The 15,488-nt window shown below is 31.6% G+C and overlaps 1 protein-coding gene across 1 annotated transcript; it reads left to right on the top strand.

The window, feature by feature from the left end:
• The first annotated feature begins 9,694 nt into the window (after positions 1-9,694).
• Positions 9,695-12,737, top strand: LOC145576329 (trihelix transcription factor GTL2-like). Its single transcript, XM_081634099.1, has 2 exons — positions 9,695-10,334; positions 10,852-12,737. The coding sequence occupies exons 1-2, from the start codon at positions 9,811-9,813 to the stop codon at positions 12,575-12,577; spliced, it is 2,250 nt and encodes a 749-aa protein (XP_081490225.1). The 5' UTR covers positions 9,695-9,810; the 3' UTR covers positions 12,578-12,737.
• The last annotated feature ends 2,751 nt before the right edge of the window (positions 12,738-15,488 follow it).

Below are 15,488 nucleotides of genomic sequence, written 5' to 3'. Positions count from 1 at the left end.
AGAACAAATGTATGTCTCATTGAAACAAATGTAGGAAGGAAGAAGGAACATAATTTAGACCTACACAAAAATAAAACATTAATAACCGTACATACCAACTAGTTTAGCTTGTAAAGTCGATTTTGAATGTGAGGATATGTAGTTCTCTCTATTTTATAATAATTGACATAATTTGACTTTTTTTACTATTTATATAGGAAGTTTAAATATACTATAGCTTTTGAGTAATATGTGAAAACAATTAGGAAGAAGTTTATATCATGCAATATGTTTTTAAATAGATGTTAATGTTAATGTAAAGCTTAATAATAGCAACTTTTTAATATTTTAATTAATGTATAATTATACTTCGTATATATTAGTGGTTAAATTCTTGCATTGGAATGTGTGTCAAATTCACGATCAAGTATCATAGAACGAAGATAAAATCTAAGATTGAATCATGCATGACTGCATACTGCTTTTGATATGTGTGTGTGTTTTTAATACGAAGTAATATGCTATGCATTAGTTAGAATATATAAATAAGCAAAAAATTAATGGTTATGCTATATGTAGCCTTTCTATATAAAGTACTCTGTATATTAAGTATTTCCTAAATTTGCAATTTAAGCAACGTAAGATGTTGTTACTTATATTTATGTTTATCTTACATTTAATAATCATTTTTATTATTATCATAATAATCATTCCTAATAAAAAAATTTATGCAATCATTACTTATAAAATATGGAGTACTAAAATAAAAAGGAAAAATGTTATACATAGCCCTTAGAGATACATATAAGCATTAAAAACACTCTTGAAAATTTTATAAATTTAGAAAATCATGACAAAAAACACACTAATTACACCGATCTACACGTGTTTTTGGCAAAATTCCTAATTTTATACTCCGTACAATTTTCAAGAGTGTTTTTAATGCTTATATATAGCTTCAAGGGAAAAGAAGTCATTGTCATTGGAAAAGTGAGTTAAGATAACAAATAGGGTCCAACTTTTTGATAAATATTGTATATGGGGTCCAACTTTTTTTTTTTACTTTGTTTTCGGGGTCTAGGTTAGAAATTCTGGTGAGTTAATCTTAGTTTAACTCACCGTTAACCTTAGATAAAAAAGTTAGACTCTTGTAAAAAAAGTTAGACCCCTTATCTAATAAATTAATACCCTTAATGCATTTAATTATAGAAATAACTAATAAATTTTATACAAAGATTCCAAATTAATAATAAAAGTTAATATAATGTGGAATACATATACCACTTTTTCAAATTAATTTGGTTCTCTAAATTACTATGAATAATTAAGACGCTTTTAAAAAAATGTTTTTTTTTTTAATTTGACAAAAACACTTTTTTTTTCTTTTTTTTATGGGTGACAAAAATTATCTGATTTATTTCAAACAATTAAATAATTTAGTAATACTTTGTAAGACTTAGTAATTTATGAAAATAAATATTTTTCATAAAAAAATTAATATCATAATTATTTACAAAATAATTTTTAATTTTTTGATGTATCTGAATTCTCTAAAATAAGGATGTGATAAAATCTCCAAAAAAAATTTCACAATAAGGGCCTATTCACTTCAGCTTAATTTCATTTTAGTTTAGTTTAGTTTAACTCCATTCAGTTCAGTTTAGTTAATTCAATTCAGTTCAGTTCAGTTCACCTCCTAATTTTCTTCTCTCATAAAATATTCATTTCAGCTCAGCTCAGCTCAGTTCAGTTCAGTTTAGTTCAGCTCAGCTCAGCTCAGTAAATATGAACAGGCCCTAATACGATATTATACATATTCTTTTTTTTATTTAAATTTAAGTTTAATAAATAAGATTCATATTTTATTAAATTGTTTCAAATCTTAGTTATATTAATTGATTTTACTATTAATTTAATTCTTCGTATTATTATCAATTTTACACTTTTAATTAGTGAAAAATTGTCTTAAAAAATTGTGAAATATAACAAAATTTATTGATTCTCTTCTTATTACATATTTATTGAAATGAAACATGAATTATTATTAAAGAAAAAATTAGCTAATTATGTATTTTGCTTACACTACCAAAAAAAAAAAAAAAAAAAAAAAAAAAAAAAAATTAAATTATTATCAATAATAAAAAGTATCATATAGGAAATGATATCACTATAACTAAAAAAAATACTAGAAGGGTCTAAGTTTTTCAATTTTTCTAATTGGTTGTTTTATTTTTTTGAAAAAAAAAAAAGAAAAGAAAGAATTTTTTTTTAATTGGTTAACTAGAAGGGTCCAAGTTTTTTTAACTAAGGGTCTAACTTTTTTGCACACAATTAATTAAATCTCACCGAAAAAACTATTCTAGACCCCAAACACTAAGTAGAAAAAAGTTAGACTCTAAATACAATATTTTCCAAAAAATTGGACCTCAACTATGATCTTAACTCTTGAAAAAGTAAAATAAATAAATAAATAAAAAAGGAAACTATAAATTGAGTGATGAGGCAGGGGAAACATATAACATGCATGTTCATCCTGATATTGTCTTAAATTAAATTAACACTGAATCGTGGGGTCTCGATTTTATCAACTCCCCATTTGTTATTATTACTATCGACCTGGATCTGTTACACTATTACATTACATACTCTCTTCTCTTCCATATATATACATATAATGTACTACCAACTACGAGTACAGTATTAATTTGATGCTGCTAAATTTCCTATGGAAAATAAATCCTTTTTGGTACTCCCTCTATCCTTAAATTACATTCCTATTTTTAACATTTATTCCTCACATAATAAAAAGAAGTAGGAATGTAATTTAGGAACAAAGGGAGTATATTAATTCTTGGAATTACTCTAAATAATGTCACTAAACTCAATTGTTTAATAGACCTTCGATTAGAATTATAATTTAAGTCATAAGCAGCCATAAAACTATGCAACGCAAATAGTAAATTTCCAATTCCGAGTTTTATTGATTTAACAGCAACGGACCATATAGTATTTTTTTAATGAGAAGGTTTCACTTGAAACCGTTTTACGTGAGTCCGGTTTATAATTCACACACCCATCCCCCTACCCACTGCCACTACCACTGCCACTACCTAACCACTTGTCGGCGGCCGTCGACAACCTCCCCCTTCCATCCCCCGTTGCCGGCAACCCTCCCCCACCCATTCCCCGACACCAGCGACCCCACCACCCTCCCTCTCCGTGTTTATGGTTGTTCAAAACATTGATGAAATGGGTATTTCTTCGAGAGGCTGCAATTGCTTCAACCTCAAGTTCTACTGCTTTTGGGGAAGTTGGACCTGCAAGCACAGGAGATAGAGCTAGGAAGAAAAATAAAGGGCCAACTATTGCATTAATGTTGCGGAAGAAAGTGATAGCAAATTCAAATATTCTAATCAATATTGTATTATTGTCTAATATCTGGTATTTATAAACCAATATCTGACTATTATAATCTAATTTCTAACACTTTTAATCTAATATCTGATAATTATAATCTAATTTATGAGAATTACAATCTAATATCTGATAATTATAATATAATATCTGACTATTTATAATCTAATTTTTGACAATTAAAACCTAATATCTGACATTTATAATCTAATATTTGATAATGATAATTCAATATCTGACCATTATTATCTAATTTCTGATACTTTTAATCTAATATTTGATATTTATAACTTAGGGCATGTTCTCTTCAGATTATTTTCATTTCAGTTCAGTTCTTAATTTTCTTCTCTCATAAAATATTCAGTTCAGTTCAGTCAATCAGAACATGGCCTTAATATCTGGTCATTATTATCTAATTTTTGACAATTTAGAAATTTTTTTTTCTTCTTGTATGACCGGATTCACCTGAGTCCGTTTGACACAATACTTTCACTTTCTTAATTATAGTACATAATCCTAAAATTTTTTAAACATAAAAAGAAAACATAGTGACAATGTGACATGCATTTTTATAAGACTTTTCTTCATTGTTCGTTTTTGATACATAGAGAGACACCATAAAGAGCAACAACGTGACATAGACAAAATCCTATCTAGGTATTATTAGGCCTGGTAAATGGGTCATTCGAGTTGGGTTTGGGTCGGGTTACTTTCGGGTCAGCTAACATTCGGGTCGGGTCCAGTTCGGGTCGGGTCAATTTCGGGTCGGGTATGTTCAGGTCGGGTCAATTTCGGGTCAAGTATGTTTGGATCATATTCGGGTCGGGTCAAAATCTGGTCGGGTCATATTCGGGTTGTTTCATTTGTGAATCAAGCTCAAATCAATAATTTTATACGCAGTATATATTTTTTTATTGTTATAACAAACACTACCGATTCAGTTTATGAGCTTACCTACGATTAAAGATGAAGAATTTGAGTTATTTTTGGACAAGACATTTTAAGTTCAATTATAAGGTAATTTTAGTTCAGGACATTTCGGATGTCGGGTTTGTTCAGGTCAATTTCGGGTATCGCGTTTGTTCGGGTCAAACAATTTGGGTCAATTTCGGGTTGGGTCAACTTCGGGTCAGGTCAGTTTGGGTGTCGGTTCAGGATCGGATCAACTCCATTTTCGGGTTGGGTATGGGTCGGGTCAGGTCAATTTCGGGTTTCGGGTCATTTTCGAATCAATATTTTTGGGTCAATTTCGGATCATAGGTCGGGTCATTCGAATCGGATCATCAAATCTGGGTCAGGATTGTCGGGTCTAGGTATTATTACTCCTACGATTTTTATATGACATTTTGTGACTAAGGGGCCGGGGAATGTCAAATATGCATATGAAGATTAAAAAGAAATGAGTTGAATAAGGTGATTTTTTTTTTTTTTTTTTTTTTGAAAAGTTGAAGGTGATTAAATGAGTGCCCTTGTATGATAATGATGCAACATGAGAGTATGTTGGTCCTTGAAGATCGGCTATCATCTTCACCCATCTCAAGTCATTTTTGAGACTTCCCCATTTTACTTTCCTTTCCTTTTCTTTGGGTTTTTTTTATTTATTCCATATAAAATATTTTCCTTGTCTATGCATATATGGATATAAAATATTTTAAAATGTACATAAGTTGTTGCGTTATACTACATTTGTTTTAAAATCTAATCTAAAAAGAATGGGTTTTTCTACACAGTACCCCTAAGGTATTCACTTTTCCAAGCTATTTCCACTCATTTTCAAAATTGCACATTGTAACCCCAAGATACCTTTAGTGTGTACGATGTAACCCTACCCTAATCCCTCCGTTAATATAAGTTAACTTTCCGTTAACTTCAAAATAAATAAATTTTTTTAAAAAAAAAACAAAAAAACCCAAACACCTTTCTCTCCTCCGTCACAAGTACCCACCACCGCACCTCCAGCCGTACCGCCACACTTTCGATCCAGCTGCACCGCCGCACCACAGTGGCTCGTTCCTCTCTCCTCGACCCACCAACGCATCATCCTCCGCCCTCTTTATCTCTCAACTCCTCTTCATGCCCAGATTTTCGACCATTTTTCGAAATTTTTTGGGCGTAATTCGAACAATCTCTACCAGTTGAACCATAATTCGTGCGGAAAAATCAATTAAAACAAGTTTTGTGTGTTTAATCTCAATCTAATTGAACCAAAATTGATGATTTAACAATTAAAATCAAATTAGGGGAAAAATTAGGGTTTTCTATTGTTTTGAACAAAATTCTTTGATTTTAAAACGAAAACAACAATTAACAACTTAATTTTGCAATTTGAATCCAATGAAACAAAAGCCCTAAACCAATTTGTCGAAATTTCAATTCGAATTCGAATTAAATTCCTCCATTGCATTCGAACACTTTCTTTGGTGGTGCACTAGGTGGTGGTGGGCTTGCGATGGGTGGTGGTGGGGCTGTGATGGTAGGGATCGCTGGTGGGATTCGGCTCGCAGGTGGCCTGGGGTGTGTCGGTGGGTGGGTGGAGGGCGGTGGTGGGTACTTGTGACGGAGGAGAGAGAGGTGTATGGGTGTTTTGGGTTTTTTTTGTTTATTTTTTTTAAATTTATTTATTTTGAAGTTAACGGAAAGTTAACTTAAGTTAACGGAGGGATTAGGGTAGGGATACATCATATACACTAAAGGTACCTTGGGGTTACAGCGTGTAATTTTTAAAATGGGTGGACACAGCTTGAACAAGTGAATGCCTTAGGGGTACTGTGTAGAAAAACCCAAAAAGAGTTATAGATATGATATGATTGTAACACCCCCAAATCTCCCTCTACGGAAATACTAGTATAATACGTATAATTATATCGTAGAGATAGACTTAGGCGTATTACCGCCGCGTGATTACGCAAGGCTACTCAAACCTACTAAATAAATCAATACTTTGCAGCGAAAACTTCAAAACTTTTCTTTATTAATAATAACTATAAATAGAAACCAATGTCATGAGTACTCAAATTAAATACAAGACCAAAACTCCTAATTGATGAAACCAAATCCCGGGACTCCAATGCATCAATTTATTCACTCCACCTGAAACAACACTGCTTACCATTACGGTAAACAGGGCGAATCAAAACAAATAAGAAATACGAGTTAGCAAAATATGCTAAGTACGGTAAGTGTAAGATAATTAAACTCAATTTATTTGCAAACATGCTTTAAAAATCAATTCCAATAATTAATCCAATAAATTCCAAATTCATTATTCCAAAACCGATTCCAATGATTCAATATTCAAAATAATAGTTAATAAAACCAATTCCTTTATTAAGAACCAATTTCTTTTAATCCAATTCCTCATCCAAGTGTGCACACCCTCCAAGCTAGTCTCCTTATATTACAAGGCTATTCTTGAGGAAAGACCCGATCATACAAAGTCCAAGGCCTTATCAATATACCAAATCCGCATAGTGGGATTACCAACATTCTTATAAAGCATTAATAATAATAATAATTCAATGGTTCAATAAATCCTTTTAATATCCAATAGTTCCAATATAATTCAAAACCCTTTTTATTAATTCCACATGCTTTCAAAATCAAACCTTGTAAATAAATACTTGAGAATAAAATCTCATATTAATTAATTGCTTTTCAAAATCAACAACTCTTCCTTGAAAAACCTTTATTTAATTCAGCAAATCTTTTAAAATCAATTCCTTTATTTAAACATGATAAGTAATTCAAACCATTCAAAACATGATTTAAAAACAATCATTCAAAATACTTTTATTAAAATCAATACCTTCAAACATAATTTATTTTAAAATCATAATTTAAATCAATTTAATTCAATCACCAATAAAATCATATAAAACATGTTATCCAAACCAATCATTTTCAAAGGTATCTAGCCACCTAAACGTACCTTGATCCTTGATAGCAAGACCACACAAAAAGAACCTCAAGAACCTTGATTCCGAATATCAATCAACACTTCGCACTTTCAAAGTTCAATCACGAATACACCTTGCAAATAACATAACCATAAGGTTATCACAACATAAACTCAAATCTAATGTGCAAGGGCTATAAAACTCTTTAAAATAATACTTTAATATAAAATTATAGCTTTGAAAAAAGGTATTTGTATTTTAAAAAACTAACCATGAAAAGGATAAAAGAATAGGATTAAAGAGAATTGAATTTTCGTTGGAAAAAATAGGCAGAACTTGCAGAGGTCATAACTCCTTCAATATAACTCCGAATTGGGAGGAACAATCTTTTGTAAAACATCAATATCTCAAAAACTGACCAGAAGTGCCCGAAAACTGACTTCAAAAGTATACGGGATAATATTTGTATGAAAAGAGGAGAAGAAAAGTATGAAAAGGTTTAGGGAAAAGAAGAATAAGAGAGAAGAAGAGAATTGGGTTTTTGGTGTGAAGAATATGAGAGATATGAAGGGGTATTTATAGACTATCTCATGCAAGAATTATAGCAAGAGAATGTGGGAAGAATTATGGCAAGTAGGGTTTAAGAGATTATTTGGAGAAGTGAGTAAACTTTGGATATTAAGTTGATTGTGTATAATTGAATATGGAATGTATGTATGTCATGAAAAATAATAAGGACATTGGAATTACTTGGGGAATAATAAAGAAGAATGGATGGCAAGAAAATATGATGATTAGATATTAAAACGATGGAGAAATAGAATTAAGGAAAATAAGAGATTTTGGGAGATAATTTAAAATACAATTTTACCAAATAAATTCCCCCAAAATAATTCAAAAGGGTCGAAAATATTGAGCTTACCATAGCTCAAATTTTCGGATTCCTCTAGATATATTTAGGAAGATTTTGCTCGATTTTTAAAGAATAAAATAATTGTATAAATAATATAGAATAAATAATTAAATAATTAATTTAATTAAATACCAATTATTTACCAATAACTAACCAAGAAAAATCAGATTTTCCATTCATGGAAAATCCAAAATTCCTTAACTCATTATTGGGAATTTTCGGCCATATTAAATAATTAATAAAATGTTATTTTGCTTTAATTAAAATATCCGAAATATGTAAATAATTCGGTTTTTAAAATAAAATAAATGGATAATAAATCTTATCCAAAATTATGATTAGTTTTCAAAATACTTTTGGCGCCAAAATTCAAATATTATTTTGGCTCCAAATAATAAATTTACTAAAATACCCTTTTTAGAAAATACTAATTAATTAATTAGAAAATACGTTGCAAAAATACGGGGTATTATAATAATGTTTTATCATATTTCTAGATGTTCTTAACACTTATTTAACGTTCACATACATTTGCTAATATATGTAACCTAATACCTTACGTTATTGATACAATGGACGATAGTCAAAATAAAATTAGTGAATGATATCAAAGGTTAAATTAAGGAGTTAAAACTTTTAGTAAGTAGTAACAATTGTTGTATATACTTGTGTGTAGTAAAATAGTCATAATATGTGGCTCATTTTAAAATTGTACCTTTTCTATATAAAGTAAAGGTAACACTCTTAAAAATCATAACCATCTAACCACGTATATCATATAATAATAATGTACATTCATTACACTAAAAAGTAGATAATACAATATCATATCAATCCAATGTTTCTAATCAAACCTTACCTTAACATACAAAATCGATCATATATTATAAAGTAGATCAAAAGATATGACATAAATCAATCGAATTCCTATAATTGTTGGGGAAAAAAGTCTTGGTACTTCCTATAAATCCATAATAAAATCAAATTGAACAGCCCAAAAGTCTTGATATCATCTATAATCAAATTAAAATTGTAAAAGGAACATAAAAACAAAGGAAAAGGAGGTGTGTTTGTTGTATGTACTATGTTCATTTCCAAACTTAAATAAATAGGGTCCCATTCTCTGCATGTTTTCACGTGTCTTGCTATCTCTTGCCGTTAATTACACCATCATCACCATCACCCTTCTTCATTGGATTCTTACACCCAAAAAAAAAGAAAAAAAAAATTAAATAAAATTTTTTTTAAAAAAAATTAATTATTTTTTTTGAAAAATATCATTTTGTTAAAATACAACCACACCCACATAGCCCTACAAGTGTAGGGCACTCCCAAATCAAATCTCATCTTTTCTTGTCATTTTCTAAGGAAGTGCCCTTCACTTACCTTAAAGTGCCTCATAAATTTAGGGCATAGGTAGACGACAAAAACCCTTGATGAATTAAGGGGCCCCTTTATAAGAGCAAGATGAAGGTCCCCTATTTTTTTGGTATTTTGTTTAAGCCATTGTAAAATTTTTAAATCAAGTGGTCAAGTTTTTTGGGTTTTTCTTAGAGAATCTATCTCACCCACCAAAAAAAAAAAAAAAAAAAAAAGTATGCACAAAAGATGTTTGATGGAATGCCTGAACAGTTCTACCAATTTTTAGCTGCTGCTGCTACTACAACATCTATACCAACATCTTCTTCTAATATTCTTACTAATACTACTAATAATACTAATACTGCGGCGGCTGCTGCTGCCGCGCTTTCTATTCCTTTATCATTCTCTCTTCACCACCACCAACACCAACACCGTCATGCAGCCGGTTTTCCTACATATACACCACCACCACCACCTCCACCGGCTCCTCAGCCGACATTCGATGCTCCTTATGGCCACCTTCTACATCATCACCACCACCATCATTCACAGTTTCTTACTAGAAATGATGTTGTTAAAGATGAAACACTCCAACTTGACCCTACTAGGTTACAAGATGGCGGCGAAACGCAAAGATCTTCATCATCATCATCGTTAATGTTGTTGCCTGAAATTCCATGGTCTAATGATGAAATGCTTGCTCTCTTCAGAATCAGATCTAGTATGGATAATACTTGGTTTCCTGACTTCATCTGGGAAAATGTCTCAAGGTATGTCATACATATTACATAATAAGTAACACTGTAACATAACACAGTTGTATTTATAATATAATCATTTCGACAGATAATAATAAGGTTGCACACATCTGATCTTCCCTTACTCCGAGCCAGCACTTCATTGCGCCGGCTCAAAAGGGTTGATATAGTTAGATTAATAGATCGATGATTATTTTTGTAATGATATGAATTTTTTTTATTGGACCCATGTTAAAATAGATTGATAGGGTAGTTTACTTGATATCATTGTTGATGAGATTCTAGCAGACTACACATGCCTAATTTCGTCATATTATTATTTTCTTTCTTTCTGTCTATCTGTAACATTATTATTTACAGCACCATATATTATTTCTGGTCCCTTTCAGTATTTAAATGATGAAATTGATACTCCATTTATATAATAGCTGTCACAAAAAAAAAAAAAAAAAAAAAAAAAAAAAAAAAAGTTCATACATTATTTTTAATCCTTTAATGTTGTTTTTTTGTGTATTTATGATGGGAGCAGAAAGTTATCAGATATTGGATTCAAAAGAAGTGCTGAGAAATGCAAAGAGAAATTTGAGGAAGAAACTAGAAGTTTCAACAGCAGCATTGTTTCTAATAATACTTGCAACAATAAGAATAATAATAATAATATTCCGAGCAACAACAATTATAGGCTATTTGGTGAGCTTGAAGAGCTTTGTAACAATAATAACACTAACAACATTAATGTTGATCACGACGACGGCGGCGATGATCATCAGAAAGGTTCTCTTCCGGATCAATGTGAACGTGATCATCATACCTTTGAGACTTGTTTGTCTCAAGGGGATGTTTGTGTTGATGATGGAAAGGAGGAGGAGGAGGAAGACGATGAAAGGCCGGAGATTGAAGATGGTATGTTAGAAGGTGATGATGATGAAACAAGAGAAGATAATGACAAGAGTAATGATAATGATATGGTGGAAGATGAGCAGCAGCAGTCAGTAGAAGATAGCGAGAAGACGGAGGAAAGTACAAAGAGAGTGATGAAGAAGAGGAAAAGACAGAAGAAATTTGAAATGTTTAAAGGGTTTTGTGAGAAGGTTGTGAGTAAGATGATGGCACAACAAGAGGAGCTTCATTGTAAGATTATTCGCGATATGGTTAAGAGAGATGAGGAGAAGATTGCTAAGGAAGAAGCTTGGAAAAGGCAAGAGTTTGAGAGGTTAGAGAAGGAGTTAGAGGCTAGGGCACACGAGCAGGCGGTTTCCGGTGACCGCCAAACCAAGATCCTTGGCTTCTTGAAGAAGTTTAGTACTTCATCATCAAGTTTTTTGGAAAGTCAATCTTTTAAAGAGGCGCTTGAGAAGCTTAATAAGGTACCGAAAATGACTTCGTCGAATTCCTCTATTTTAACTCAAGACTCTATTAGTGTGCAATTACAACCCACTTCATCTTGTACAACTCATACTCCTTTGGTGAATAACATCCCTAGTTCTTCATCAAATGAGAATCTTGCTCTAGACAACTCGAAATCGACACTACCCTTGAAATCATCCTCCTTGGATCATCAAAACCCTAATCCTCTCCCTAGTTGTCATCAGAATGAGTCTTTGAAAATCCCTTCTTTAGTTTCATCTCGTAAATTCTCCAGGTTTGATCATACCAGTACTAATGCAACGGACCACATTACAAACAATAAGGCCTTAGAGAACATCCAGAGTGGTGGTTTAAAATCCGTTGTTGGGAATAATAATGGTAATAAGGATGACACCGGTAGAAGATGGCCAAGAGATGAAGTGCTAGCGTTGATCAACATAAGGTGCAGCCTTTTCAATAACAATGGCGGTGAAACTCACCATGATACAGAAACCTACTCTAAGGGTCCTCTATGGGAAAGGATTTCGCAAAAGATGACCGAGTTAGGGTACAAAAGAAGTGCTAAGAGATGCAAGGAAAAATGGGAGAACATAAACAAGTACTTCAGGAAAACAAAGGACTTGAACAAGAAAAGATCCGTTGACTCTAGAACTTGTCCTTACTACCACCAGCTTAGTCATTTATACAGTCAAGGATCACTAGTGGGCCCCACGGATCGAGCGACAAACCACCCCGGCTCACCGGAAAATCGGTCCATGGCAACGTCAGGGCAGTCTCAAGGTAATGGGTCAAGTAATCCTCCAGCAAATAATGGTGCAACTAATACTATGCAAGGTAATGAGCAGGCCAATGTGGTCCAAGTACCAGGGTTTGATTTTGAATTTTGATATTTGATATTTGAAATAGCAGTTTAAATTTGTATGTGTGTGCTGCTATATAATTTTGTACCTTATGTTATATGGTGAACATTTACTAGCTATATAGATATGGCTAGCTGGCTATATGGTAGTAGTAAGATTTAATTAAATTTGGTGTCATTTTTGTTCATTTCCTATATATGCCCACCATAATAAGTGTTGATGTAATATGGACTACAAAAATGAATTAGGAATCAATAAACCATGCTCTTAATAATTAAACAGCTAATCCCTCCAACTAGCTAGTAAAGATGATCCACTAATTAGTTTTTATGCGGTTTAAGAGAGAAATTTAGTTTATTCACTAAACCACATATTTACTATTGAACAATAATTAATCTCGTTGTACAGATGTCAAGTAGCTTAATTAGATGGTTGAATTAAAGTTTAGATCAGGGTGATAACCTAGAGCTGAATCAATGCAAGTATCGTCTACATCTATCATTTGCCTTTTGTACCTCTCTCTAGATTTCTTAAAAAGAAAAAAAAATTATCTCCGTTTTCACATTTACCTTAAAAAAAGGGAGAAAATTGCATATTTTGTATTGAAATGGCTGGAGCACTAGAAGAGAGTTGTAGTAAAAATTAAAGCTTGATTAGTAGTGATTAAGATAGATTTAGGATTAAGATTAGGATTATTCGAGACATAATCATGTCATTCTACTTTAGAAGTATTATGTATGATTTATGATGTGAAATGAAGTCAACTTGAATAATTATATATTATTAAAGATATGTTGAGTTTCTCAAATTGGTCGGAGAAATTAAGAATGTGGGGTAAAGAAGCAGCAGCATATGCATGTGTGGGTGTGACTACTAGCCTAACTTCATTCAGAAGCAACGGGGTCACTTGATCAGGTCACTACAGTCTTCCTCTTTCAATTCATGTTTTTTCTCTTGAACTATGCTGAAGATGGTTGAAATGATCAGAAAATTTATAATGGAGTTGGAATCCCCAAGTTCGAATTGAATTTTCGAAACTTATTTTATCTATGTTACTGTCCTTTGTGTAGGTTACTATGAAAACCCTAATTAAGTACTTTGTATATGATAAATATATATCAAAATTGTAAACTTCATTATAACCTAGCTACTTTTGTTCATAGTAACAATTATCAAATGAATGCTTGCCTTAGCAATTTGCTATAGAGGGCAATCAAGAATAGATTAATTATAATAATGTCTATATGAGACTATTATTTTGTCCACTTATTACTACGTACTTTTGTGCTTCAATTCTATACAGTTTGGTGTTGATGAATTTTAACATTGATTCTTTTAAACTAAATCTATCATTTAAAAAAAATTCTTGTGAATTGAACTAAGTCATAAAAGAATAATACTTCGTACGAAGTTTTACAACTAAATAAAGGCTTTTGTCAAAAACTACCTATTAAAAGTCACTTTTTGTAAAAAAATGCCTAATAAAAATCGCTGTAAGAAACTAGCTATTAAGATGAAAATGTTGTAAAAGATTACCCTTTCACCATTGACTAATTTTTTAGGCATTGACCACCCACTTTCCAATCACGTAAACTTTTAAAACCTTTTTATTCCATACCCCACCAGCAATGCCACCTATCATGTCACCCGTCGAGGGTAGTCAACGCCGGAGAAATTAGTCAAAGTCGAAAAGCCGACGAATAATAGATTTCTACAACATTATTTGTTTTAATAGGTAGTTTCTTACAACATTTTTATTATAATAGATAGTTTCTTACAACATTTTTTTATAAGGTAGTTTCTCTTAAAAAATTACTTTTAAAAGGTAGTTTCTGACAAAAAGTCTATTAAATAACTTGATCACTCGAGATCCTGGGTTCGAGGCTTTTTAGGTCTCACTTAATCTCCCCAACGGATGCATAATGCATACCACCCTAATTAATTGACACACTACGATCCTAGCTCTTTCAAATAGGAGTAAACGACCTCAATAGGGACCATCAAACAAGGTACAACAACACATCCAAAAGTAAGAATAAAGGCGATATAGATGGATAGAGTGCAATAGAATTCCAATTCACATTCAAAATGGAAGATAGAATAGTAAATGGAGAGTGGGATTGGAGTCCTTCGTCCTTCCTATATAGCTTAGGAGTATGTCCTACAATAATGTCCTCTAGTGAAGTGGCTCTAGTGTATGTACGTGTGTAAAAAAGGTTAGAGCATACTCCAAATTACCATGCGTGCGTTTGGAACCTAATTGCAGTCTGGATGCTTATTGCTTTACGCCTTCATTCCCCTTTATTTTTTCAGAAGAATAGAATCACAATATTCTACTATAGTAATTAATCTACCAAGATTAATTTAATTACGTTCATGCCTTGATCAATCACCTTATTAGTCTCTAAACTCTATATGTTTGAAATAAAATGATGAATTCAAGGTCAAAAATTAAAATTTAAAGGTTAATATAGTAAAAATTATTAACTATGAAAGAAGAGGGACCTTGAATTCATCATCTTATTTCAAACTATAAATATAGGTAAACAAAAACAAGTCTTTATTGGATGGACTTTATTGGATGGACTTCTTTTAAAAATGTGAGTTTGATTTAGCAATGCCAAATGTACCAACTTATTATGATAGAAAAAGTGGTTTTACCTTAGCAAATAAATTAGTCACACAATTACTGTATTAGGCATATATAAGACAACTTTAAACTATAAATATAAGTTAATAAAAATATAAGTAAACATTATTAGATTTATAGGAAAAAACAGGCCTTGAGCATGTGTAAAAAGTTGGAGAATAAGTGAGTCACTATGTACATACGCCATTGTCAATTGATTTATTTGGCATGGAATCTCACATGAATTTGTAAATATATTCATTTTATTTGGATGCTTGTATACAAATATCCTCAACAATACAATTTTCT

Source organism: Chenopodium album, chromosome 13 (genome assembly GCF_948465745.1).
Source record: "Chenopodium album chromosome 13, dcCheAlbu1.1, whole genome shotgun sequence".
NCBI lineage: Eukaryota > Viridiplantae > Streptophyta > Magnoliopsida > Caryophyllales > Amaranthaceae > Chenopodium > Chenopodium album.
The sequence above is the reverse complement of the archived record's forward strand: the minus strand, read 5'-3'. Positions and strand labels throughout refer to the sequence as shown.

Coding starts and splice junctions, on each gene's coding strand:
- LOC145576329 (XM_081634099.1), top strand. CDS start 9,811: ATGTTTGATGGAATGCCTGAACAGTTCTACCAATTTTTAGCTGCTGCT. Junction 10,335..10,851: donor ATCTGGGAAAATGTCTCAAG/GTATGTCATACA, acceptor TGATGGGAGCAG/AAAGTTATCAGATATTGGAT.